The 25,984-nt window shown below is 43.0% G+C and overlaps 1 protein-coding gene across 2 annotated transcripts in view; it reads right to left on the reverse strand.

Moving 5' to 3' along the window:
* RHCG (Rh family C glycoprotein) overlaps positions 1-25,984 on the reverse strand; it is a 339,386-nt gene that overhangs the window by 109,369 nt on the left and 204,033 nt on the right. For both annotated transcript variants that reach the window (XM_085644447.1, XM_085644446.1), the window contains exons 5-6: positions 16,365-16,531; positions 9,822-9,959 (exon numbers count right to left, since the gene is read on the reverse strand). In XM_085644447.1, the coding sequence (XP_085500573.1) occupies positions 9,822-9,959; positions 16,365-16,531 (305 nt within the window). The remainder of the gene's footprint in view (positions 1-9,821; positions 9,960-16,364; positions 16,532-25,984) is intronic.

Genomic DNA, 25,984 nt, shown 5'->3' on the forward strand with positions numbered 1-25,984 from the left:
CACCTAATTTTGGGTTTTCTCACTGTTGATCCTATATACACTTTAACACAGATGCACATAATTGCATAAACACAACAGCTTATGTTGCAATTGATGAAGGAGGAAATCTCATATTTCTAACACTCTACTATCTAAAAATGTCTTGTCTAAAATTTCGGCATGTTTAATTATTATACTACAACTGAAACAAGGAAGACTTTGTGTATATAAATTCTTATTTAAGTCTGGCAGAGCATCATATTCATTTCATTTTATTTACAGTGGACCATATCAAGGGGAATTGACAGTTATCACACCAACATGATTTGTGGCATTTTGAAAAGTGACGTTTAGTATTACACCAAGAAGAACCTGAAATTGAAAACATAATTTAGGACACTAATGAATGAGAGAGTTTTCATATTGATATTTTTCTCCAGCTATTTAGTATCTGATTGTGAATTGAGTGGAAGGTGTAGTCGATATTCACGCACAAGTGTAGTGTGGGACAAACACCTTGTTGATATTGTAAGTATGGATTTAAATACAAAAATGACAACAAGGCCATTAAGGAAATATCACCGATTATCTAGAACTGTAGTTACATATTCCAGTGTCCTCTATCCATTATAGTGAGCTTCACTATCGCAGATACAGCAGATTGAAGATAAGATTAACATGACATCACATTCAACCCACGAGGTGTAATTTGAGAGGCAACAACTTACCATATAACAATTTCAATTCAGTAGGAAGATATATTGATCACTCATGATTATAATACAAACTTTGAAGACCTAAAAAAAGAAAGTTAACATGGGAAATGTTCCCATTTTTTGCTAAAAATCTCCCTGGGTTATAATTTTATACAACGAACACTGTAGAAATATCAACATGGATGTATATTACATGGTGCAATTTGTGTTTGTTATTTGCAAAAATATTTTTTTCCAGTATGAAATGTATACTCAGTTATACAAAAGAATATAAATATTGTAGATCGCGGAGTTGAATATATACGCTATATTATGTCCTTTTGTGTATGAATAATGTTTTTTTGTATCTAGGTTTATGTTGAAAACATATGCAATTTCTAGCTTACAATAACCTTGGGTTGTGCTTATCTTTGGTTTTTTAAAATATTGATCTATGATTTCTATGTTTAACAGCCCTTAAGAAGCACAAATATGCGTGATACACGTGTTGGCTGTATTGCTGTATTAAGTGACTCATCGAAAGAATAAAGTACTGTTTATTGTTGATAACTTCTCAGTACAGTTTTTCATGTGTGTGTATATCTATATATATATATATATATATATATATATATATAACACTGCTCAGAATGAACATTTTTGCCTGTGAAAGAGTGCACTGCGCCTGGGGGAAACTCTTTTGGATTATATATAAATATATAATCCAAAAGAGTTTCCCCCAGGCGCAGTGCACTCTTTCACAGGCAAAAATGTTCATAGAGAGCAGTCTTGCTGAGTTGCATATCAAAGCAGTCCAAAGCCTAACACTTTTTGGGATAACCATTCCTTTCTCAAAGGCATCACGTAAGAAAATAAGGAAATGCAGCAAGCATCTCATACCAATTTATCCCCAAATATACATAAATTTGCTCAGGTGAGTACAAGCCAGTGCTGGGCAGCCGCTGCAGGTAAGAGCGGTGGGTCCGGGTGGGGGTGGGGGGGGGGGTTGGGAATTTCAAGATATAATCACAAGGAAAAATTAAATAAATAATTACTTTTCCCTTGTGGTCATCTCTCAAAATCCCCCCCAACCTGCCCCACCGCTCTTACCTGCAGAGGCCGCGGCTGGTGCTGGGCATCCTGAGAAGGGTAGTTTCTGTTTCACCCATGTGGGTTTGCCACACATCTGCGTGCCACTGCCAATGCGACCAATATCAAGCATAGCCCTCAAAAGTACGAATCTGTGAACACACTTGGGCTATACACTTGGGCTATATTGGGACTCCCTATCCCAAAATGCATATTATACCAGCATGCACCTCACTGGAGATTGATGTTCATAATGGGGATAAATAGGGAGGAATGTGGCAGTGTTACATGTGTTGCGCTGGAAGAAGGACGTCTAGTTCAAAATGGGTCAGCATGTGGGACTGCCGTATGGTGGTTTTTAGAAACTAAGCTGTTTCCTTTGGTGGATAAAGACCTGGAGAGTGCATTACATATAGTCATTGGGTATTTTAGACTAATTTGTTATTGGTAATATGAAAGTGTGATGTAAAATGCTCTGAGGGTTTCCAGTGTTCATTGTGTTTTGATGATGGAAATAATTTCTAACATTCTGATACACAGGTGCTTGCCTATGAGCCTAACTTGCCAAAAACAAAAGTGAGAGACACTTGTTTGTTTTCCTTTTCTCTTCAAAGGGGGCCTGATGACCAAGATTTGGAACTAAGGAAAAATTTCTGGGTGTGCACTTTGGGTTGGGAAGTTCACGACAAGAGGAAACCCTAGGTTGTGGGTGCCTTTTATTTACTCTCACCAGTAATGTTTGTCTGGCGTGTAATATTTTACTCAGGTAATGCCTGTTTCCCTATTCTTTATGAATTCATTGCTCTACATACCATTATTGGGCAGCTCTTCCTATGCAATGTAGAGCTACATTTTGTCAAAAGGGTTATTTTAAGCTGACATTCACACGTAGGCAGAGAGTTAAAACTACATATGAGCAAATTCATGCTCATTGATATACTTTTGTGAATATGACCCTTACTCCTATTTGCTCATGTTGTAATAGTGATCTAGCACTAATTGTTTTTAAAAGTAAGCTTTATTGCCTTAAATCCCCAGTGGCGGGGTCAGAATTCAAAGCAGTTGAACTCAAACATTACAATATCGACAGTGAAGGGATTCAAAATATTTCAAATGTAAGAGAAAAGCAGGTTCCTGTACTGTCTCATACATTCTGCAGACTGAATATTGGTATCCATTACTCACAGGGGGTGTAACACAGGCCCACGCAGCCCTCGCGGTGTGGGGGGGCCCGAGCTGTATAGGGCCCCCTCAGCACAATACTCAGGCCCAAGAGCTACAGATTTAATCTGGAGTGGGGGCCCCTCCGTGCACGTGGCAGGGGGGCCTCCTCAATGTTCGTTACTCCACTGATTACTCATCCAGCTAATCACTAACAAGTCAACTAACTTTAACTCCCTCACACTAACCCACCTGGTAGGTTGTGCAGTTAAAAAATGCCCTGGGGTCCACCACTTTACTGATTCTGTACGGGGAAGAGTGTATTTCCTGTGGGTCATCTGGGGCCTGATTTCACCTTCCTTTCATGAATTGCCAAATCCCATGATGCCATCTACATTTAGCCTGCAACCATTCCCTATGACGGCTGGGGATATCTGTTGAGGTTCACCCGCAAAGGGGTGGGATGGCTACCTCCCCTGTAAGGAGAGCACTTGTCTTCTTCCCCATAGTATTTGAGGGCTTGCATCTGAGCTTCCCACTGGTCTGCAACCAGGTGCCGTCGCAGGCCTCTGTTTTCTTCCCTGGGGAGCAACATAGATTCTGCCTTGGCCCGGAATACAGCTTTTTTCTACCATGTCACCCTACTTGGGGGGCGAGTGAACTTCCATCATATTGTGATGCATCATTGAGACAATAGGAGTAGGAGATCAGCAAACCTTGTTGCGTCTTTATGCCAAGAGGATCTCAGGGATGTGCCAATTAGGCAGGTCTCTATTGACAACAACTTTGGTCAGTTTGCAACAACTGCTATTATAATCTGGATGGAATCTCAGTAGACTTTTAGCGCTGAGCAGTCCCATAGGACATGCTTGAAGTCTGCAGGGGAGTGATGGCAATAGATGCATTCATTACTTGCCCCAAGGACCAAAGACGTTTTGGTGTGTTCGCTTATCGCTCTATAGAGCCACAATGTCAATCTATGGTAATTTCCCATTGTGTATAGTGCTTGCAATAGTGCCTTAGTTGGGGTAGGTGTATGATCTCTCTCCACCACTTTCTTATCGACCCTCTGATCCTTCCATATCTGAGAAACTGTCCCTGCAGGAGATTGTATTGGGCCTGTAGTGTGGGATAATCCTTGAGTTCATCCTCCTGGTACATATCTCCCAGTGTGTGCAGGCCCACCTCCTCCAATGCCTCCAATTCCTGTGCCATGAGAGGGCCTGATTCTGTGGGGAACCCACTCAAGGAGAGCACATGTGTGAATTCACCTTAGTGCCTGTGGTATGCAAATCGTTTTTGCACAGGGTTATTGCGTTGGCCAGTAACCGGGGTCCCTTCACACCTTTCTCCCCTGGAAGGAGCAGTTTGTTTAGTGCCGCCATTTAGCCTTATTCTGCCAAGCAACCAGTTTCTTGTAGGTGAGTTCCCGACAACCATTTAGCCAGCCACTAGAGTTTGACCACCAGAAGTCCGGGGCACCGGATCACCCTTTATTAGGTAGAAGCCATAGCTTCTCTAGTTGTAGATAGGTCTGCCTGTTCCCTATATTAGGGTATCATATGGGAGTCTAGTTGTCTAAAATACTTTTTAAGTGTCACTAGGGAAATGTTTGCTAAGTAATAAAGAAGCCTTGGGACCACCACCATCTTGGCAATTGGTATGCTGCCTGGTGCTAAAATCAGCAAAGTGGTCCAGGAGGCAGCAAAGTGCTCACTGCTCTGCCCAGTCTACCATCCAGTTGGTCAAAATGGGCTATGTATATATTAATGCCCAGTCACTGAAATGTAGCAGTGGCCCAATGGGCTCCTAATACCACAGAATTCTTCTCTACATTCTGTGCAAAAGGGAAAATGTGTGACTTTGCCGCGTTGACTCTGGCCTGAGATCAGGGCAAATGACACTCAGTCCTGTGATATCTAAGGGAGATCAGTCTCTACATTTTGGATGTATACCAGTGTGCCATCTGTGTAGAGCGATACAGCATGCACAGTGGTGTCTATAGAAATATCCCAGGCTTGGCCGGTTCTCACAAATTGCATGGGCAAGGGTTTGATGGCCAAGGCACTTAGTAAGGGTAAGGGGAGGAGCCTTCTCTTCTGCGTCTTGCTAATGTATACAATGCTGACATGTGCTGGCCAGTTTATGCTCTAGCCATGGGTACACTATGCAGTAGCCTAATCCATCAGAACAGCTGGTGGGGGAGCCTGAAGTGTGCTAGTGTTTAGACTATGTGAGGTCATTTGAGCATGTGAAACACCTGTTTGAGGTTTAAAGTCAAGCACACCGCTCTGGGCCAGTCCTTGGAGGCCCTCTCTATGACTTGATACAATCGTCTAACATTAAGAGAAATATTCCTGGCCGGGATAAACCTGTTCTGACCGCTATGAATCATCAGGAAGAATTCTGCATAGCATTTTGTAATATGTATTTAAAATAGAGATTGGGCGATATGAGGATAGCTCAGCTGGCGGCTGTCCTGGTTTCAGGAGCTGCATCACCAGCGCCTCATTCATTGTGCCTGGAAGGTTGCCCACTGCCAGGGTCTCTTCATACATTAGCTTTAGCTGGTGCATTAGAAGCAAGAGAAAGGCTGCACAGTACTCTGCTGAGGCACTAGAACCTCCAAAAAGGCTGTGCCATACTTTGCTGGCAAGCACTCTGACCCGGCACTTTGCTTGTTGGCATCTATTGAATAGCTTCTTTTATTTCTTGCTTCATATACAGGGCAGTTAGGTTGTCCCATAGTTCCTATGGTAGGGTAGGGAATCGTTGTTACTGTAGAAAAGCTTACACAGCTTCGGCATCCGTTGGCATGGACTCGGAGTATAGCCCTTGGTAGCGTTGTTTTTTTAAAAAATGTATTTTATTTTTTATTTATGCTTTTTGTCATTTTCTTACAAACAAGAAGGGGAAAAAAACATCAATAACAGTATACAGTCTCTCAAAATAACAGTATACAGTCTCTCAAAACGTGGCATTGGCATAGTATACACATGACTTTCACATAAGGTAGATAACTCATAGTGCATTAGGGTACATTAACCAGTACGTTCGAAGCTACAGACAGCACCCACACAGAAGAGCAATGTAAAGTGAACACAGGCAGGCAAGCAGACAACCCACTGAGAGGGGCCTCAAATAGCGGTACTGCGTAACAAATAGGATGTGAGCGGAGCCCAAATATCCCACGGCTTAGACTGGGCGGGCAGCTCCTCCGCATAACATGTGAGCTGATCCCAGCTATAGGTCAGGTCCTGTAGCCATAGCTTAGTGGTGGGCACCACCCTGCCGCCCCAGCACATGGAGATCCTACGTTTAGCTAATAGCAACGCTATAGAGACAAATTTCTTATTGTACGGTTTCACCTTGGCATCGACACCCAGCACACACACCTTAGGGCCCCATTCTACCACCTCATCAACCATTAGACCAAGAACTCTTGTGACGGAGCTCCAGTATGCAGCTATTTTGTGACATGTCCACGCTAAATGGTAAAAATCAAAGCCCTTGGTAGCGTTGTTGAAATGCTGCGTTAATATTTTCTTGCGTATTGACCTCCCCACCCTCCCTTGTAAGTATATATGCAATGGGCAAGCGCATCTGCTGCGGTCTAAAGTGCCACGCCAGCAGGTGCCCCACTGGGTCACCCTCACTGTGCAATTGCTGATATATGAGTTATAGTTCAGACAGCAAATTCATTGTAGTGTGGCTTCCTGCTTTTTGCATGCATCTTGCAGTCCCCAGCACTGTTTGAGGAAGAGATCAATGTCTCACATAAGTTCATCTATGGAGTCAAATCAGGTAAGATGTTGGGTGAGTCACTCAGGTCAGAGCTTGATGGGTTCGTACTAGCCCTTGCTAATTTGAGAGAGATTGCCTGGTCCTCGTCGCCACGGGCACTGAAGATTTCCGGTCTTCTCTGTTGTGGGGTTGGAGCCACAGAATGTGACTCAGGTCTCCTACTGCCAGTGCATCTGGGCCATGCCTGATGTCTCCCACGCCGTGGGGTGTTTTGGGAGTTCCTCATGCTACCTGACACAGAGGGCTGCTGATCAATGCATGACAAAACTTCTTCTGGCGTTGTGAAAAAGTGTGTTTTTTGGTCTGAGTGCATGTTGTTTGGGTGGGAAGAGTAGTGACATAGGTTATGCCTAGATCCTGCAAGCTTTTCTTAACTGCTAGTAATTAAGCCCTCTGGCATTGTACTGCTAGTGTAAAATTGGGTATTATTGATACAGTTGAGATATCCATCAACAGCAGGTCATTTTTCCAGGTAGTTCTGAGGATGTGGTCCTAGTCAAATAAAATTCATGAGCTTAGCTACTAGCGGACTCAAAGGAGCCACCCGCAGAGCTGTCACGCCAGCACCTGGTGGGCCCTCTCCACTGTGAACAAGGGGATAGGTCATGAGGGCACATATGCTGCTGGAGCCATTGTTCAATAAAGAGGGTGGTCTGTGGTCCTCTTATCATTCAGGAAGGTCCACGATATAAAGATATTGCACCTTGCCCTCCCTTCAGCATCCTCGGCTTGGATTCCAAGCATCTGTACATGCCCGTCAAGGTCCAGAGCTCCTTAGAGATGGGTTTTGACTGGGGGTTGAGTTCTGGTAGTGTTGTTTCAGCCTGGCGCAATCTATTGATCAGCTTATGGACATCTCTCAGTAAATTTATGTCAATGGTCAATGTGTCTACTTTGGCTTCTAGGGTAACCTGAAACTCTCCAATCGCTGTTAGAATTTGCTCTGTGTCTCTGGAGGGCACTTGAGGTACAAGGGGCTGGGAAGCTGGTGATGGTTCTATTAGGTCAGCAGCGCCTCACTCGGGGTGTCTGCTGCGAGGGTTGGGTTTATTGGCATTCTGAATTTCCCATGATGCAGCTCCATTTCTTGTCCTCCGATGGGAGGGGCGAATGACCTGGGGGGGTTCCACCATTGTGTCCATACATATTTTCTCTGGGCCTCTAAGTCTGCCAGCCTGCAGTGAATTATCCCCACCTCGGGTATAGTGAGAATGTTGTATCAAGGCCTGCCAGATGCCTGGGGAGAAGAGGAGAGGATCTGCAGCTGCACCAGTGTGGCATGAGCAGCGCCTTCTGCGCTCAGTCTACAGCCGGAGTCCCGGATCAGCTGTGGTGTAGCGTGCTCCCTGCAGGGTCCAAGTCTGGCCTGCCTATACCACATGAGCAGCCATGGGAGGAGGCCTTTTCCATATTATGCCTACGACCAAGAACCATCAACGTCCTCTTCCTGAGGCCAAACCAACTCTGCTTCTGGCCTTGCGGGCTAATCAGGTAACCGCCAAACTCCACTTGGTGGGTGCCCACAGTTGGTGCGACACTGCAAGTTCCCCTCCCCTAGAGCTGCTGGATTCGGCTCCAGGACACGTTTGCTGGCAGGGGCAACAGCTTGGGGGGTCACCTCTGTCCCCATGCTGCCAGGATGGGAGGAAGAGATGCACCAGCCTTGGGGCCCAGGCTTGTTTCCATGCTGTCGGCAGGCCTCAATCAGTTCTATGTTCGCACCACTGCAGGTCACGTGGTCCACTGCCTAGTCACCTACAGGACCTCATGCTCCCAACCCTCGCCCAGTTCTGGGCCTCAATTCAGCCCCACCGTTGTGCTCGGGCTGTGGCTGTCCCACTGGACAGGGGAGAGCGCATCGTGGATTATGGCAGATCAAGCAGGCCAACTCTGGGAGCTCATTTAACTCTCATCTGCCAAAGTTAGGCAGCTAGCCATGCCCCCACCTCCCCCCCAGTGATCGAGCCATCATGGTTCATTTGTTTCAACTATTACTGGATCGTAGTAAGCTCGTACCATTTCCCTTTCATCAAGAGAGTCATACTCTTTTTGAACCCAGACGAAAAGGCTGTCCTGTGAAATAAGAAAATTAAAACATTGTAGGCGAACTGGTTCAAATATAGTTTATCTGAGCTCTGATTGCTCTTAGATCCCCAGATTTACAATGCTATATTGCAGATAATGCAAAAGCAATTAGATGCTGCTTAGGGTCAGTTCACAAGACTGGGACAAATGTAGGCTTAAATTTAGCACATGCATATTATCTGTTTTGTAATTATGTATTGTAGTACAGCTAACCAGTGTGCAATTTGCTCCCCTTTTCTACTTGCAGACCTGAAAATGGGGAATAGCATGCAAAGAGGTATATTTTTCCCTGTATCGAGGTGCACACACCAACATGTTGCACAATGTATCTACCAGATTTATGCAAGGATTACCCTTAAGTTTGCACATTTTACATGATTTGTAAATCCGTTATTGGAGTAAATGAAAATTTCCACCTAAAATTAGATCAGTCACCCAAATGTACTCAGGACCATAATGTTAAAGCATTGTCATCCATCAATCGTACAGGTTTTGCATCTCATATTGGTTGTCTGATAGTCCTTCCCCTTTGAGCAGGAACAATTGTACAACTAAATTTAGTAAAATGTGACTGCTAGGATGTGTCTTCGAATATTACTGATGGATTTCTTTATCATATTTCCAATTTACAATGGAAAAAGTATTATGGTGACATCATCTGCATAACGGTGACAGATATCATGCCCACTGAAATATACATCCAATTCCATCCTTTGTAACCCTACCCCTAAGATCTAAAACAGATCCTCAGTCTTTGTGAGTTACTACTGTTACTCACATACTGGTTTTTAACTCAAGAAATCAAAAATAAATTTACAAATAAAAATATGGTGTAGATTTAGGTAAGATCGCCTTTGTTATCAAATCACTTTAAGGCCAGAGATATACTCTTAGAGAATTATTGGAGAAAAACAGTCAACCAATCCAAATATATATATTTTTTGCAAGTGCAAAATGTAAAAAGATTTCAAGCAGAGGAGTGGCTTAGATGCAAGTGGTTTGACTTACGGAAAGGTATGTGAAGCCCAATGTAGACACAATACCACAGATGAACCCAACGATTAAAGAGCCGTATGGCATTAACATCATCTCGGCAGCAGTTCCAACAGCAACACCACCTGCAAGTGTTGCATTCTGGATATGAACCTGAATTGAAAAAACATACATGAGAGAGCATTAGTGCTTTTTCTGAATAAAAATTATTGCGAAGCAGGAGCTGAACAATTGAAATGTCGCTGGTCACTGCACTCAAATGCTGATTTTCGCCTTCTTCATGTATTTGTGGTCATGTGTAGGTTAGGTAGTTGTGCATATCAAGTTCTCTAGGCCATGAGGGTTCTGAATTCTAAACATCTACGAAGGTAAAATCTGTGTCTACATGCAGGTGCTACATATTCAGAAGATTTATTTTCTTTCTGCATTTTTAGATGCTTATGGTTCTATACTTGTTATTAGCTGCTTGTGATGTAGGATTGCCGGTTCCTAGTCAGTGGTGGCCATCACAAAACGCCACAAAAATGGGGTAGAGGTCAGAGGGACAGGAAATAAGGGAAAAAAATAAATATTAACAATAATAATAAAAAACGTACCAGTTCCTGCCGCCGACGGCCACTTCGATGCTTCTCTTCCACAGTTACTGGAAAGCACAGTCTCCACACCCAATTCAGGCGCTGCACTCATGCTTTGAGAGCAGCACCAGGATTGGTCTGAGAAGCCTGGTCTACCGCTCAGCCTGCGGCTTTTCTCCAACCCAGCTGTGAACATAGCTGGGTTGGAAAAATCGAAGTGCGCATGTCTGTTTGGCCAGGCTAAGACGCCAGCCAGACTTACATGTGCAATTCTAAGTGCCCACAATTCCTCCCTTTAATAGCCCGGCCCACCCCGCTCTACAGAGGCATGCCAACCAGAGCCAATCACAGAAAAAAAATATATATTATGGTTTTATTATCATTTGATTTTCCTGTTGGTGACTGTGACCAGTGGGGCGATGCTACTCCACCATTACGGAGGAGCTTCCCCTGGTCCCAGTTCACATTCTGGGTGCTGGTGTTGTGTTGTGGTTGCTCATTCTTTATAGATGCCATAGATGCAGGACCATCTTAGGTCATAGATTGTGGAACTGTGTAATTGGAACTTATGGGAAATTCTGAGGGTGGCAGTTAGAGAAGAGGGGGGCTTGCTGGAGGTTGGTCGTTCTTGTACTCTGGATCTTCACAATAAATCTACATCTTAAATCAACTGGAGTTGGTTTTTATTGAGAAGGAGTACATCTAAACATGATGCTTGTCCAAGATGAGGTAGAGGATGCATCATGAAAACAGGATGGATCATCAAGGTATGAGGGCCAGCCGCCCATCCGCTGTTAGTTGCAGCTTGCTGGGCATATATCCAAAGTCCATCGATATGAAGTTGTAAGACAGAGGCTTATAAAATATTATCTGTACTTATTGCAGATATAATGAAGGGATAGTAGAACTACTTGCTATCAATGGCCCAGGACAAGCCATGCAGGAAAGCTAGGGGCTATTTGACATGTTCTGATAGTCAAGCTTTAAAAATGCTGTTGCCATTATTCATATAATGCAAAAATGTAAACATTTTCTGTATGGGTCTTATGATGGAAAGCGCACTTTTTGTGAGAACATTCACTTAATGACCAAAAACGTTGTTGTGTATAAAGAGGTCTCTGGATTTATCTTTGACAGGAGTTATTTTTACTTACAGCCCCGGTACCCAATACTGAGCCTATGAGACACCACCATCTTAGGTGCTCCTACATTCCCACCCATAAAAGATAAAAGATAGTTGGGACAAGTAATGCAATACATCTAAATAAAATATCAGTGCAGGTGAGGCTTCCAAATAAATATGACCTCTTTCTTATATCCCCACCACCTTCTTTCACAATTTCAAACATGTTTTACCGTTAAGCAAATTCTAAATCAAATAAATTTCAACATTCATAATGCATTTTGCACAACCTACTATCAAGTTATACACCTATAAAGAGTTAAATGATCACACACATTTTTGGCATACGAACAGTACAGGTTCAATGGAAAGATCAATGATATAGATATGGAAGGGACAGTGGGGAGGGAAAATCCTACCTGCATATCCACTGATTGTAATTAGAAAGCTAGCAAATGTACTGTCATTTGTAAATAAGTTGAACGAAACAAACAAACACACAAACCGTTTATAAGATATGGGTACTCCATCACATGAAGAAATACTTTAATTTATAAAGAGAACATGGGATTAACTAACTGGAAATCATGAACCCAGAATAAAATATCCCCTCCAAATACCCTGCTCAGGAGGGCACTTCCAAATATTACTACATATTAGAAAAGGCGATGTATACATGATGAGTGACAAATCAACACAATGTACTTCTACTTCTCAGTAAAATATTCAGTATAAGAAAGCACACTAAGCAATTTATAGATATGTCCCTCATCATCACTTTCACTAATCCTAGACCCCTGCTTTGTACCGACGTCCATAAACAAAAACAATTCAACTCAGTAGCCACATATCACCTGCTCCAGTTTCTCCAATGGCTGGCTGCTACACCCTACCTCTCTGAATTCTCTGATGCCTTTGAACTGTCATTCTTAGGACCCAATGCATGAACACACCCTACAAGCACCACAATTACATTGCACTTTTCTGTGTAGAATACAGCCCTTTCCACATGGGTTCACATTTTACCTTATTGTGCTAATTTACCTCAGTACTGCTCTTAGTTTAGGCATTTAAAAAAAACGTAAAGTCAAGTGAATTATTCGGCAATATAGATCTGGTTACTATATTTTTAGATGACACCTGAGGCCGTGCAAGACATTTTGTTTACTTGCATGGTGTTCAGAGCTCCCCTATTTCTCAAAACTGGTTGACTGTATTCTCACTCTCATTTGCTTGCTTTCGTTAGCACATGCTGGCTTCACTTCCTCTTAGTGTTTATGTCCCTCTTCTTGGCCCAAGAACTGTTTCCTTGCCCAGTGTACTTCCACTGTTTGCCCTTTCAGACCTACTTTTTTATTTTACCTGCTGTATTCCATAAAAGTGTGTGCAGGTCGTCCCCCCATGATCTCTGCTCTGCGTTACTGCTTGCCCTCTCCCATGTTGTTGCTTGCACCTGCTCCTCCCACATTGGTTCTTATCCTGTCGCTGCTTACCCTGTCCCTCCCACTGCTTCCTCAGATGTTTCTTGCCCCATTCCTCATGCCTCCCTCCAGGGAAGCATGTCACACCAAAATTTACTTTTTCTTAATATTTATTAAAAATCCAACTTCAACATTGAATTGAATTTTTACTAACTCTTAAAAATAGTGGTTTCATGATTTTTCTAACTTGTTCAATCCCAGATATAGCAGCATTAGTAATTTACTCTGTAGTCTGGCTTTCTACATATGACACATATGCCTGCTACAGTGAAAATAATCTTTAGGGCTTTGTTACTTCAGGGACATGGTAACGTTATTTTTTACACGTCCCATTTTTGTATACCATGTTTTCTACCATGTGGGCTACAAGGCTTACATATGACTGACTTACTATTATTTAAAAGGGAGGTTTTCACCTGTGAAAAGGGGTTAATTTAACATGTTGAACTGTAGGTTTTACAATGCAGCTGTCAGGCTATAATGGTAGGCCTGAAGCCAAGTTTCCTTTGTCACACTGGTGAGTGGCACAATATTAATAGGTCCATGACATGGGTGCAGTTTCTACACCATATACTAAGGTCTTGTAGAAGAGTTAAATACACCAATCAGGTTGCATGTATTTCCACATTATATACTACCTCCCTGCACAATAATTTGATAAGACAACTAGGGTTTAGCCAATAGTTGCATGTTTTAGGGGTCAGAGCAAATATACTAGGCACTGGACACCAGTGCCCCTGTATGCAGAGTGTACAAACCAGCAATAAAATTCATTTTAGGGCTAAACACACAAAATGTGCATTCTCTCACGAGCATCTAATAAGGGTGTGTGTGAGTGCGTGTGTGTGTGTGTGTGCATGTGTGTAGGTGTGTGTGTGTGTGTGTGGCAGCTTAGTGGCCTAAGGTGTCCAATGTAGGACCCAGTGTTTGACCTCATGGTTACAGGTCAAATCCTGGTGGGTCCACTCAGCCTTCCATCCTTCTGAGGTTGATAAAATGAGTAGCATTGAGCTGGGTAGCAATACAATACACATTTCATATTCAACGCCAAGATACCCTTCTAGGTGAACGTGCGCTTTAGAAATAACGTTATGTGTGTGTTTGAGAGAGAGGTATTGTCTTGATTTGTTTATGCTACTGAGTGAGTGGCGATCTCACATAATTACTTTTAACTCAACAGGGAGCAGCTGTTATGTTTGCAGGCTAATGGGGTTTGTTTTAGGCTTTCAACAGTGAGAATCCTAAGAAACAAAATATGTTCTGCGAGAACCTTAGTTGTGCACTACCTACTATCTATAACACTTCCTGCCTGAGGCCATGCACAATCTGTGGCAGGAGCCACTAGGGAAACCCTTAGAGGTCTGGAGGCATTCAGTGAAGAGTGGATTGGCTCCCACCCTCATGCTACTTCTGTATCTTCCACGTCACTTCTCCAACCCACTGCCACGTAAGGATTCAGCCGGTTGCCTATTTTTTCATTGTTTGGAATGTTATTCTATTTTTTGCCCGCTCATTATATTCTTTTGCCTTTGCTATCTCTTTCATGCACCTTCTATTTCACACTTTCAGAACAGTTAGAGCAGCGGGAGTGGTTTCAATGCACCTGTTGCACCAATCCCTTTGCAATCTCACATGCTTTTGTCCTACCAGGGGGTAATAGTGTACAAACACCTTTTATTACATCACTTGGATATTGCAAGGGGATATTATCTCTACTTGAGGCCATTATCACTCTATACAAAGCCTACATTTGTATAAAATAAACAGAAAATTAATGCAGTGAGTATTCCATTTTGGCTGGTGGTGGTGTTAGAACTCAGGGTGCTTGGGGAGATGTGCTCTATTTGGCTGTGAGTCACTAAGCACTATCAATTCAAATAATCGTTATTTTTTACATTTATGCTTTTTCCTGAATAGGTAAGAAAAGGACTAAAGGTTAGGAAGAGGGAAAGGAGGGGGAGGTAGAAGGAATGAAAGCAACAATTGAAGAGGAAGAGGGAATGATGAAGATAAACATCGAAGAGTTAATAGAAGTATAAAGTGAGGTGAATGAGCGATGAGTTTTGAGTGACATTTATGATGAGAACTGAGGAGATGTGAATTGTAATAAGTCATTGCCTCCAAAAAGAATGCTGGAGTTCCGATGCCTCCAAAATCTTACATTTACTACTTACTAATAGAAAGCTAAAGCTGAGTCTGCATTTTCAAGTGATAGTGCTCACATCATCTCCAAAATGCAGTGCAATGTTCTCATGTTAGTTAATAAAAGTTCTGGATATATGCATTATCCACTGCACATTATTTTCAAAAATGTCTTCAGGGAAAAGCCCTCTCCCCCAAATCCCCTTTTTGTTCAATATGGGGGCTAATAAGATACAATTTGTCAGAGTTGTTTTTGCTTCTCAGTCCAACACAAAACCCATAAATGACAGTTAAGCAACTACCGAAACTCCTTTCCACCTACCAGCAGGATAGCTGTTACTGAGCTGTAATATTCACAAATCATTTTATCTGTTAAAAACCCATACAACTTTCATTAATGCTGACCAAATATCCTTTTAAATGCACCTTTACCACTTGCTTTATAGCCCACATTTTGGTTGACCCTTCCAACCCATGCATGTTTATATATCCTTAAATTCAATCAGTGTTTTCATTAAGTTTATTCCATTTTACTTTGAAATGTATCGTTTGCCGCTAATTACGCCAAAGCATCATTGAAGGGCGAGTCCTGAAATACCTCGTAAAGTATTTCAGTTTTCCCTAAATGTTTACCACGAGTCTAGTGTAGTTTGTGATGTCTTGTTTGACACATGTTGTCCAATCCCCATTAGAAGAGAACTACCGAATCCTCTTATAAGGTTTTCTTCAGAGTTTACCCCCTTTTGACCATCGTTAGTAGCCCACTATGAACCGCTGGGCAGCAATTTTACCTGCAATGCCTCCATGCGAATTTCGCTTATAAATTTAATTCGAAATTATATTCAGATTGTGACAATATGTTTATAATACGCTAAGTTTATTTGCTAAACATTTTCGCCAAAAAGTTTAAATAGGAAGTAATATCAAAATAAAAGAAAATTGAGAAAAATTGATGATGTGCTTTAAAATCAACAGCATTTTAAAAAACATTTCTCGATTGAGAACCTCTCCTCTCCCCAACCCGCGCCTCATATTATCATTATTGGGGGACAGGCCTCGGAAAACAGATACACCTAAGTTGAACCATGGACAGGATGTCCCACCTTATCACCCAGGTTTCACAACAGACATAGGGAAGCAGCTTTATTCATTTTGCTTATAGATAATGGTGTAAAAACATATACGTACTTTCTATGCACATTGAGTGTAATTTGCTGAGACAATTAGATTTACTTACCATCAAAAGCTTGCCTTTCTTGTCCACAAGACTGGAAATAGCAACAGTTGTCAGAACGCAGGCAGCGAGTGAGCAGTAGGTGTTAATGGCGGCTCGGCTCTGTCCATCTCCGTGATATGAAATAGCAGAGTTAAAACTAGGCCAGTACATCCACAAGAATAGGGTACCTGGAGAGCAGAGTATAAGAAATGTGAGGTGAGAAAAGGCGAGAAATAAAGGGCGTTACTTGGGTCATGTAGGAAATTGGGTGAGGGGAGTGGAACCCTACTGAAGCTACAACCACAATTTCTGGTAGGGTGAAACACAAGCATACCACATATTTACCTGTGCTTAACATTCTAATCGCTTGGCACAAAAGCTGTCAGGTCTAATTTAGATGCAATGTTTAACGTAATCTATTCAGGTCTTCAAACAGGTAATAAAGTGAAAATACAACATAAGAAAAACCCCACACCAATTTAGAAATATAGGGTACAATTTAATAAATTATTTGAGACCAAAATGACAAAAATCCAATTAGTAAAGCCAGAGATATGAAATTTTAAAGATTTAACAGAAAACAGTGCTTAGAAGCACAATGCACCAACTGTGGTTATCTGGTCGCGCTGGACCGATATAACTTAACAAGTTCAGGATGACCTTAGTGGAGTGCAAACCGGGTACAGCGAGGTCCTGTGCAGAGTCCTGTCCAGAGGATGTCTCATACAGCAGCAGTTTTGATATGCTGCAGAGATGTGATGTAAGATCATACGGTGAGATGCATAGCGCAGCGTCAGTTCTGAGGGGCTGAGATCTGAGGTTCTGTGATGAGATGCATCACACAGTGGCAGTTACGTTGAGCTGTGGAGCTACGATGCAACATCCTGCATTAAGATGCATCGGTTCTGCCGGGTGATGTGCCGCATTCCGTCAGTTCTGCGAAGACGACAGCTGGGCTAGCAGAGCGCGTTCAGGCCCACTTCCAAGGGTCCAGGAAAGGGATGGCACCACTTGGGTGCAAAGACTCACAGCAGGCAGAGTCCAGGTGATGGGTTTTCTGTCCTTAAGTCTCTTATCAGGAGGCCAGCCAACTAGCCCTTTGAGTCACTCTGGTGGTCCTGGGCTCAAGATGGAGCCCCAGTCCTTCTCATTCAGGGAGAAAGGCAGCAAGCAAGGCATCAAAGCAGCAGAGAAGCAGTCCTTCATGCAGAGCAGCACAATTGCCCTTCCACTGGTCCAGAGGAGTACTGAAGAGTTAAGTCTGAGGGTCCAGTATTTATACCTGGTAGCCACTTTGAAGTAGGACACATTTAGAAAGTCTTCTACCCCTATAGCTGCGTGGAATTTCCTGACTCCCTGCCCTGGCCCCAGCTTGTATAAGTGTGGTAGTTAATTGACCCAGAATACAGGTTGCAGGCACCAAATGGTTAAGATAAAAAAATGAAAAAAGGATACTATGACAAGAAGTCCTAGACACAACATGCAGAGAAATGCTCTAAGGCTTCATAGTACACAATGTTATAAACAAAAACTTCAAAACTGTTGATAGTAACTCTTGTTCCAAGTTAACAAAGTTTATTCAGTTGATTGTAGCCGGTAATAGCATTCGCTAATGTAACACTTGCAGATTTCCTAAGGAAGTCGAGTCTTTACAACAGTAGTTTTTCATATGACCCAATGCATTTCAGGTATAAAACTCTTCATCAGGGGTAACTGCAAATACAAGAGAACTACTTATTGTAGATGTAAATATATATGTATAGCTTCAACCATACTGATAAGGGATATTATGTCACTGGAGACCGAATTGAACAAAACAGATGCACAAACCTTGTGAATGCCGACTAGACCCATATCGTTGCCCCTCTATGTCATCCTGGTTTGTTTAATAGGTCTAGTCGGTATTCACAAGGTTCATATGACGTGAGTTACTTGCTTCACTTGGCTACCGAGCACTGCTCTCTTTTCTACCATGGGCTAATAGCTGAGTCTCTGGGTCACGTCTGTCATATTTTTGCCTTCTTTTTTTCTCATATTTTACTGATTTTCAAAAGAATTAATGAGTTCTTGGTTGTTTTCTCTGGTGCATTCAAACTATGTATATTTGTCTAGTTGGGAACGTTTATTATTCCTTGTATGTTCTTAACCTACTCAGAACATATTTGCTCTTCTTTTTTGTTGCATTCGGTCTCCAGTGACATAATGTCCCTCATCTGTGCATTATGGTTGATCCTATATTTAATTTTTACATATACAATAAGTTGTTCTCCTTTATTTGTAGTTACCCCTGATGAAGGGTTTTATACCCGAAATGCATTGGGTCATATGAAAAACTACTGTGGATACACCTGTCGTGAAGAAGCAACTTCCTTTGGAAATCTGCAAGTGCAAGTGTGATATTAACATTTGTGAATGATATTTCCTGCTACAGTCAACTGAATAAACTTTATTTGTTTGGAACAAGAATGTCTATCAACAATTTTAGACTTTTTATCTTAAGTTTTTGTTTATCACATTGTGTACTATGAAGCCATTGGCCATTGCTGTGCATGTTGTTCTTGTCCTAGTATCCTTTTTTCAGTTTATCTAAGGATAGGCTGGAGCCCATCTGCATGCGAAGATTGTTTAAATACTTTGAAATATTGTTGAATTTTCTGATACATTGTGCACTTGAGTGCATTACAACTGCAGTAGATACTGGGGCAATGCCGCCCTTATCCTTCTTGACCTTACTGCAGCCGTTGGCACGGTCAATCATGATCTGCTGATGGATAGGTTGGAAGACCTGGTCATAGCTGGTGTACCCATGGCCCTTTTTTTAACCTTTCTGACTGAAAGCGTCCAAACAGTATCCCTGGGTGATTTTAAATCGAAACCATTCTCTTTACCATGTGTAGTTCCGTAGGGCTCATAGGTAAGCCCAACTCTTTATAACATATGTAACACCGCTAACAGGCCTTGTCAAATCTTTCAGTTTGTTTCTTGAATCATACGCTGATGACACACAAATTGTCGGTTACCTTTCCAGGAAAGACCCTAACCAGTGGTTAATTTGTAAAAAAAAAAAAAATTGCAGTGATTCTCGTCAGACGGCAGCGTACACCAGCCCATTTCTACTATTACTGCCTCCTAAAACAGAACTACTGTGCCTACCAAAAATTAATGTGTCCACGCTACAATACCTTTCGGTTCAGTTTACACTATCAGCACCGGTGTTACTGATTAAATGCCGCTGCTGAGCACCAGAAACCACTGGGTCAAATGAAGCACTGGCCCTAACCCAAACAAGATGTTCATTAACTGCATGAGGGAGCTAGGCGCATGGATGGATGATAATTGCCTTAGGCTGAATTACTCAAAAATGGAGGTCATCCTATTTGGGAGTAACACTTCCTTTTGGGATGCCCCCTAGTACCAGATGAATTGGGTTTCCTTCCCTTGCCTGTGAAAAAGGTGAAAAATCTGTGATTACTGATAGATGACAAGCTTGCCTATAAAGAGCAAGTAAACAAGGTAATCTCTGCTTCCTTCTTTATGCTCCGTATGATTAGGAAAATAGCTCAGTTTCTTCCTCCAAACTTGCTGAAAACACTTGTTCTGGCCTTTGTAATGTCCAGGTTGTACAATTGCAATGGACTTTATGTTAATTTGACTAAAGCTCCCTTGAAAAACATCAGATACATAAAAATTTAGCAGCTAGGATGCTTATGAAAATCCAGAGATTCCAGGTCTGCTCACAGGCCCTGGTGAGTCTACACTGACTCCCTGTACATCGAAGGTTCTTTTTAAAGCTCTTTGTGTTACCTACATTGCGCTGCAGGGACTAGGTCCAGCTGTTTAAAGAGGAACACGTAGAAGGTACGTCCCAGATAAGACTCTTTGGTCTAGTACAGCCAGGAATCTGTTGATGCCATTCTACAAACTCTCCTCCTGCGTAGGTAGGAGTTTCGTGGGTTGCACCACTCGAAACTGGAATTTGCTTCTCCTGGAAATAAAATCTGCTTCCTCCCTTTTGAGTTTACATAGGCTCTTAAAAACCTTTCCTCTGGGTTTTCATTCACACTTTTCAAAAATCAAATCACATTTTCCAGATATGAGTACAAGAAAATGCCATCTTTCTAAAAGTGGATTCATAACTGTGACTTAAAATCTCTCTTTATCATTAAAGATGGTTTTAAATTATGATTTTTCAGATACCAAACATGAATTTCTTCCGGCTCCCAATCAAAAGTTGGCCCGTATTGAATGTAATAAGGTAACCCAATGTTATCTTTTGGGAGAGGTAGGCCTCACAGTAATAAAAACAAATTGATACGTTTTTCGCTAGCAGGTTATGCAAAATTCAAAAGTAAATGTCCACCTTTTTAAACACACTGCACCCTACCCTCTGGGCTGTGTAGGGCTTACCCTGGAGGTGACATATCTATTTCAAAGGGAGATTTGGGCCTGGCAAGAGGTTTATCTTGCCAGGTTGAAATAGCAGCTTAAAACTACACACAAAGGCTGCAATTGCAGAACTGGACCTGTTCTAAGGGCTACTTAAGTGGGTGGCACAATAAGTGCACCGCTTCACTAGAGACTTACAGTCAAATTAAAATCTGTCAATAGTGAGTACGTCAATGTTGCCATGTTTAAAGGAGAGAGCACAAGCACTTTAACCCTGGCTAGCAGTGCTAAAAAGTGCACAGAGTCCTGCGGCCAGAAAAAACAAAGTCAGTATAAACAACAGGATTGAGGGCAAAAAGCTGGGGGAAAACCATGCCAAGGAGGTCAGCTCCAATAGATCACAATATATCTAGTTGCTATTGAACAAAATAGAGGCAGTCAACTTAATAAAGAGAACATCAGAAAACAACATCTATATTACTAGCATAATGTTAATTGATACTGTTCTGGACCCCAACACATTTAATTATTTTAGCAGAGTTTTTTCAAAGTGAACTATAAAAGCTATGGACCTGATTCAAGAACAGGATGTTGTATGACATAAAGTAATACTACAGCAGTACAGTGGAGAATTTCGGGACGACCGTTTAGATAAGAAACGGGGAGCTTCTTTGAGATGAGACCTGGTAGTAGGGAGCATGCCAGCCAACTGCTCCAACTCACAACCAACAGTACACATTCCAAGAATTAGAATGTTCCTCCACATTATTTATTGACATGTTAGCAGTATGCAACACATCTTTTTCCCTTGATAATAAAAGCAATAAAAGAATACACATAGTTAAGATTATTATACAGACATCTCTGACAAATTGTGTAATGGCTGTTTTGGCGTAGCCGATCTCAAGTGCCAATGTTGAGAGGGCCTTTTCACAGAAGTTTACATGGGAAGGAAAGAGCGAGTGCACATGACCAAAGACTCACTGAAGAAGAATTGCATAGTGTACTACAATACGTTTATTTGCAAAAATCTATTTGGACCTCATATACACCATACGTACACTGTCTATATACCAAGCACTAACAGTGCAGAAAGCAAGCAATAATAAAAGCAAAAACGTTCCTTAAGCACCAGAAAAACGCTGTTTCTGTAGTTTTTAATGGCGCAAAAATGTGTAACCACTGATAACCGGTGTTTTTTTAAGGTATTGAAATCATTTGAAAACACTGAAATAAAAACACCAGAATTTACCAAAAAAAGAAACTGAAAACAGGAAAGCCTATTTATTCAGCACGGGTGGAGTTGGTTACAGCTGTATCGCCTGCATGTAATATAAAATCTCAGGTAAAAGGGACATTTTAACAGCGGCTATTCTCCCCAACCAGGAAAGTGGGTCCGTGCCAGGATTGTATTAGGGAGTGTGCAGTTTTCAATAGGGCAGCGTAAGTGTGTGACACAGCTTTCTACATGGTTGAAAAACAATTGGATGCCCAAGTAAGGAATTCTTCGTGTAGCCCAAGTGATTGGAAATGTCGTAGCCAGGGAGGCCTGTTCGGCCTTTGAGATGGTGAGATTGAGAGCTTGAGATTTGATGGTATTCACCGTGAACCCTGAGGCCCTCCCAAACAGCTCAAGTTCCTGTAGAAGAGGGGGCAGTGATTGGCGTTGTTTAGTGATGGCCAACAGTATGTCGTCTGCATACAACACTATCTTGTGAGGTTGCCCCCCCCCATGTGGAACCCTTCAAGAAGGGGGTGGCCTCACAAATTCTGTCAGCAGCTCCATATAGAGTGCGAACAAGAGCGGTAAGAACAGGCACCCTTGTCGCGTCCCCCTAGATATAGGGAAGGGTTGAGATATCGAGCCATTAATTCAAACTGATGCCACCGGGTCATCGTAACTAGCCCATATCCACTTTCGGAACAAGGGCCCCAGGCCAACAGCCTCTAAAACTAGCTACAAGAAATGTCAGTGCATGCAATCAAACGTTTTTTTAGCATCAATTGAGAGAAGCATTGTGGGGACCTGGTATCGCACGGTTTTATCTACTAAGTGAAATATGCATTTATTGTAGTCACCGCACATGCGTCCAAGTATAAAACCCGATTGGTCAGGGCCCACTAGCCCAGGCATCAGTCGCCCCAATATATTGTCTAGAATTCCAGTGAATATCTTTGTGTCGATGTTTAGTAAGTATATGGGGTGGTAGTAGGTACAAAGCCGAGGGTCTTTTCTGGTTTTCAGTAGGACTGTAATGATGGCTGATTTCATGCTCTCCTTAAGGGCACTCTCCGTACTAAAGCAATTGTACAGCTGGGCCAGTATGGCAGACAGCTGCATAGAGAATGTTTTATAGAATGCAGCTGTTAACCTCTCCTGGCCACCGGCCTTATCCGACTGAAGCCACCCTTTTGCATCGAGAACTTCCTCCGTAGTGACATCTGATTCTAGCAATGCAGCTGTGGGTTCCGGGAGTTTTGTGATGGGGCCTTCACTAGGTATGTGGAACAATCTGTGTGGAAGAAAAGGTCCATCGCTGTAGAGCTGGGCCTAAAACCGACCAAATTCCGCTCGCAATTCCCGAGTCTCGTTTGTTTCCCCCTGCGTAGCATCTTTGTTTCATGCGGAGCCGGGCAAATTCCAAAGAGTCTTTATCTAGGGCCTTGAGCTGTTTCCTAGCTATAGTAAGTTGGCATCCTATCTTGTGAAACCCCGTCTTCCTATGTGTCTCCTCAAGCTCCCGCACCTGTGTCTCCAATTCTATACTTTTGGCCTTCCTCTCCCTGTTAAGCTTTAACACTATTGCTATACAAGACCCTTCACAACTACATTAAGGGCATCCCATAACGTTGCTATCTTAGTGTGGGGAGTGTCCTTAATCTCCAGATATTCTATGATTGACCTTTCCACCTCCCAATTTGCAGGAGCGCAGGATAGTAATTTAGGGTTAAGGCGCCACATCTAAGCTCTCGGGCAAGTGTTGGGAAGGCGTAGTACAATCGTGATAGGGGAGTGATCCGACATAGAGGCCTCCTCAATATGTGCATGCGATTCCTCCGGCAAGATGTGGGTAGATGCGAGGAAATAATCAATCCTTGTATAAGACTGATGTGCAGCGGAGAAGAAGGAGTAAACCCTCATATTTGGGTTCAACGACCTCCATATATCTGACAACCCTGCATCTGCGATCCACTACGGGTAAAGTGCTCCTGATGGGCAACCCCTACGGGTAAAGTGCTCCTGATGGGCCTGCTCTAGAAGGGGATTGATCTAGTTGTATGTCAGCTTCCAAGACTTTAACATCCGGGAGGTAAGGACCATCCCCACGGCTCGTCGGATAAAAAGCTCTTGGTGATCATTTGGCGCATACAGGCATGCAACTGTAAACGTTTGATAGTGGAGTGAGATCCTCACAGCAAGCATGCGGCCTGTAATTTCCAAATGTACCTGTAGGACCTGTCCCTGAAAATGAGAAGATAATAAAATTGCAACCCTCACCTTCTTTCCAGGGCAAGAGGACCAGTACTGTCAATCAAATCACTTTGATCGCATCTTCCCCCCATTCCTTTTTCTAGCAAGTGCGTTTCTTGTAAAAGACATATGTCGCACTGAGCAGCCCTCACTTGAAATGACAGCGCTACCCTTTTTGCAGTGGTGTTCAGCCCTCTGACATTGAGGCTAACTACCTTCACCATGGGTATGGGGGAAGTATTCATCATGGAAGCCTTTTAAGAGAGGGGGGTACAACTGTGTTGCCAGTGGATATGTTGAGGTGTAACAATATCGCATATGAATGGAGTGCACTGACAAATAGAGAGAACACAATAAAGAAGATAAAAACTGGTGCTGCACTGTGGATCATGTAGTAGGGGTCCATGCCGCCGGCCAACTGCATCAAGCAGCAAGTGGTGTAGATGGTGCAGATCAGCTCCGCCACACTCCTTCAGGAGTACACCAAAAACCAGACAGGACCAGGGTTCATGCTGCCAAGCCAGAAACGGCGAGTGCTCCTGTGAAGCTGCTATACGCAAGCATTAGCAGTTCACCAGTCTCCAAGGCCTTGAGTATGTGGGGGGAAGTCTCAGCTCCGGCCCCATCACTCATCCGCCTCCTCTGGAGATGGGTCACGTCTAGTGAGATGCTGCAAAAGGGTCGATCTTTCTCTAAGGCTCTCCAATGTTGTTTGTTTACTCAATCGTTTTCAGGATCGGGAATTAAATGGTCTCTCGGGTTGAAGCCATTGGGAGGTCGTCGGGGGTCCCTGTGAACACGAAGGGTTGTCTTGTTCCGGGTCCAACCCCAAAATCGGCAGAACGTATGAACCATATGCATTTCTCCCTTCCAAACAAAGTTGAGGTGGAAGGGATGGCCCCACTTGTAAACTGATCACCTTGTCGCTCAAGAAAGAGGCTACCGGTTTCATAGTTCAATGGCGCTGGAGTGTGATAAATGAGAGATCTTGGTAAAGATGCACTTTAATCCCCTCAAAGAGGACATCGGGCTGATCCCATACCTTGGCCATGATAAGTTCTTTCTTTCTAAAATTAGGGAGACACATGAGTATGTCTTGTGGGGTGACAGGTTCCCCAGAGGGGCCTACTGCCCAGTGTGTGCGGTCCAGGAGGAGGTCTTCCTCTGCCAGCTCCGTAGTGATATGGCAGAAAAGTCACAGCACGTATTCTTCCAATGTGCCAGCACTTGCCTGTAGTGGCACTCCCTTAATTCTAATTTTTGCCCTGGCAGAACTGTTTTCTAAGTCCTCCAAATTGTAATTGAGGTCAGAATTGTGGTTTATAGGTTCAAGGCACTCACTGCGACATGCTTCCAACCTCTCCTCCGTGGCATTGCGGTTCTTTTCCACCGAATCCACTCACTCCTCCATATTGCCCATGTTGTGGCGCAGGACCTTCACTTCCTTGGTCATTTCCATCTTGAGGGTTGCTATATCATCTTTCAGGATGCTAAAGAGGGTTTCCATGAATCCACAGGGTCCTCCTCATCCGCATCATGGTTCTTGCCCGTCTTCGGTGGGGAGCGTGTGGGTGAACAAGGCTCCCTAGTCCCGGAGGAGTGGGCACACATGGAAGTGAGTGGTTCCCTTTACAAGTAAGAAGGTACACCCCTCCTTATCAGTCAGGCGTCAGTACATTAGCAATATGTCCTGCCTGTGCTCCGGGTTCCTCAGGCAGAGAGAGCCAATAATACTGTTCCTTTCTCAACAGAGGCCGGCAGTCCCTAATTAAGTAGTGTCAAG

Source organism: Triturus cristatus, chromosome 3_1, assembly GCF_964204655.1.
Source record: "Triturus cristatus chromosome 3_1, aTriCri1.1, whole genome shotgun sequence".
NCBI classification, from domain to species: Eukaryota; Metazoa; Chordata; class Amphibia; order Caudata; family Salamandridae; genus Triturus; species Triturus cristatus.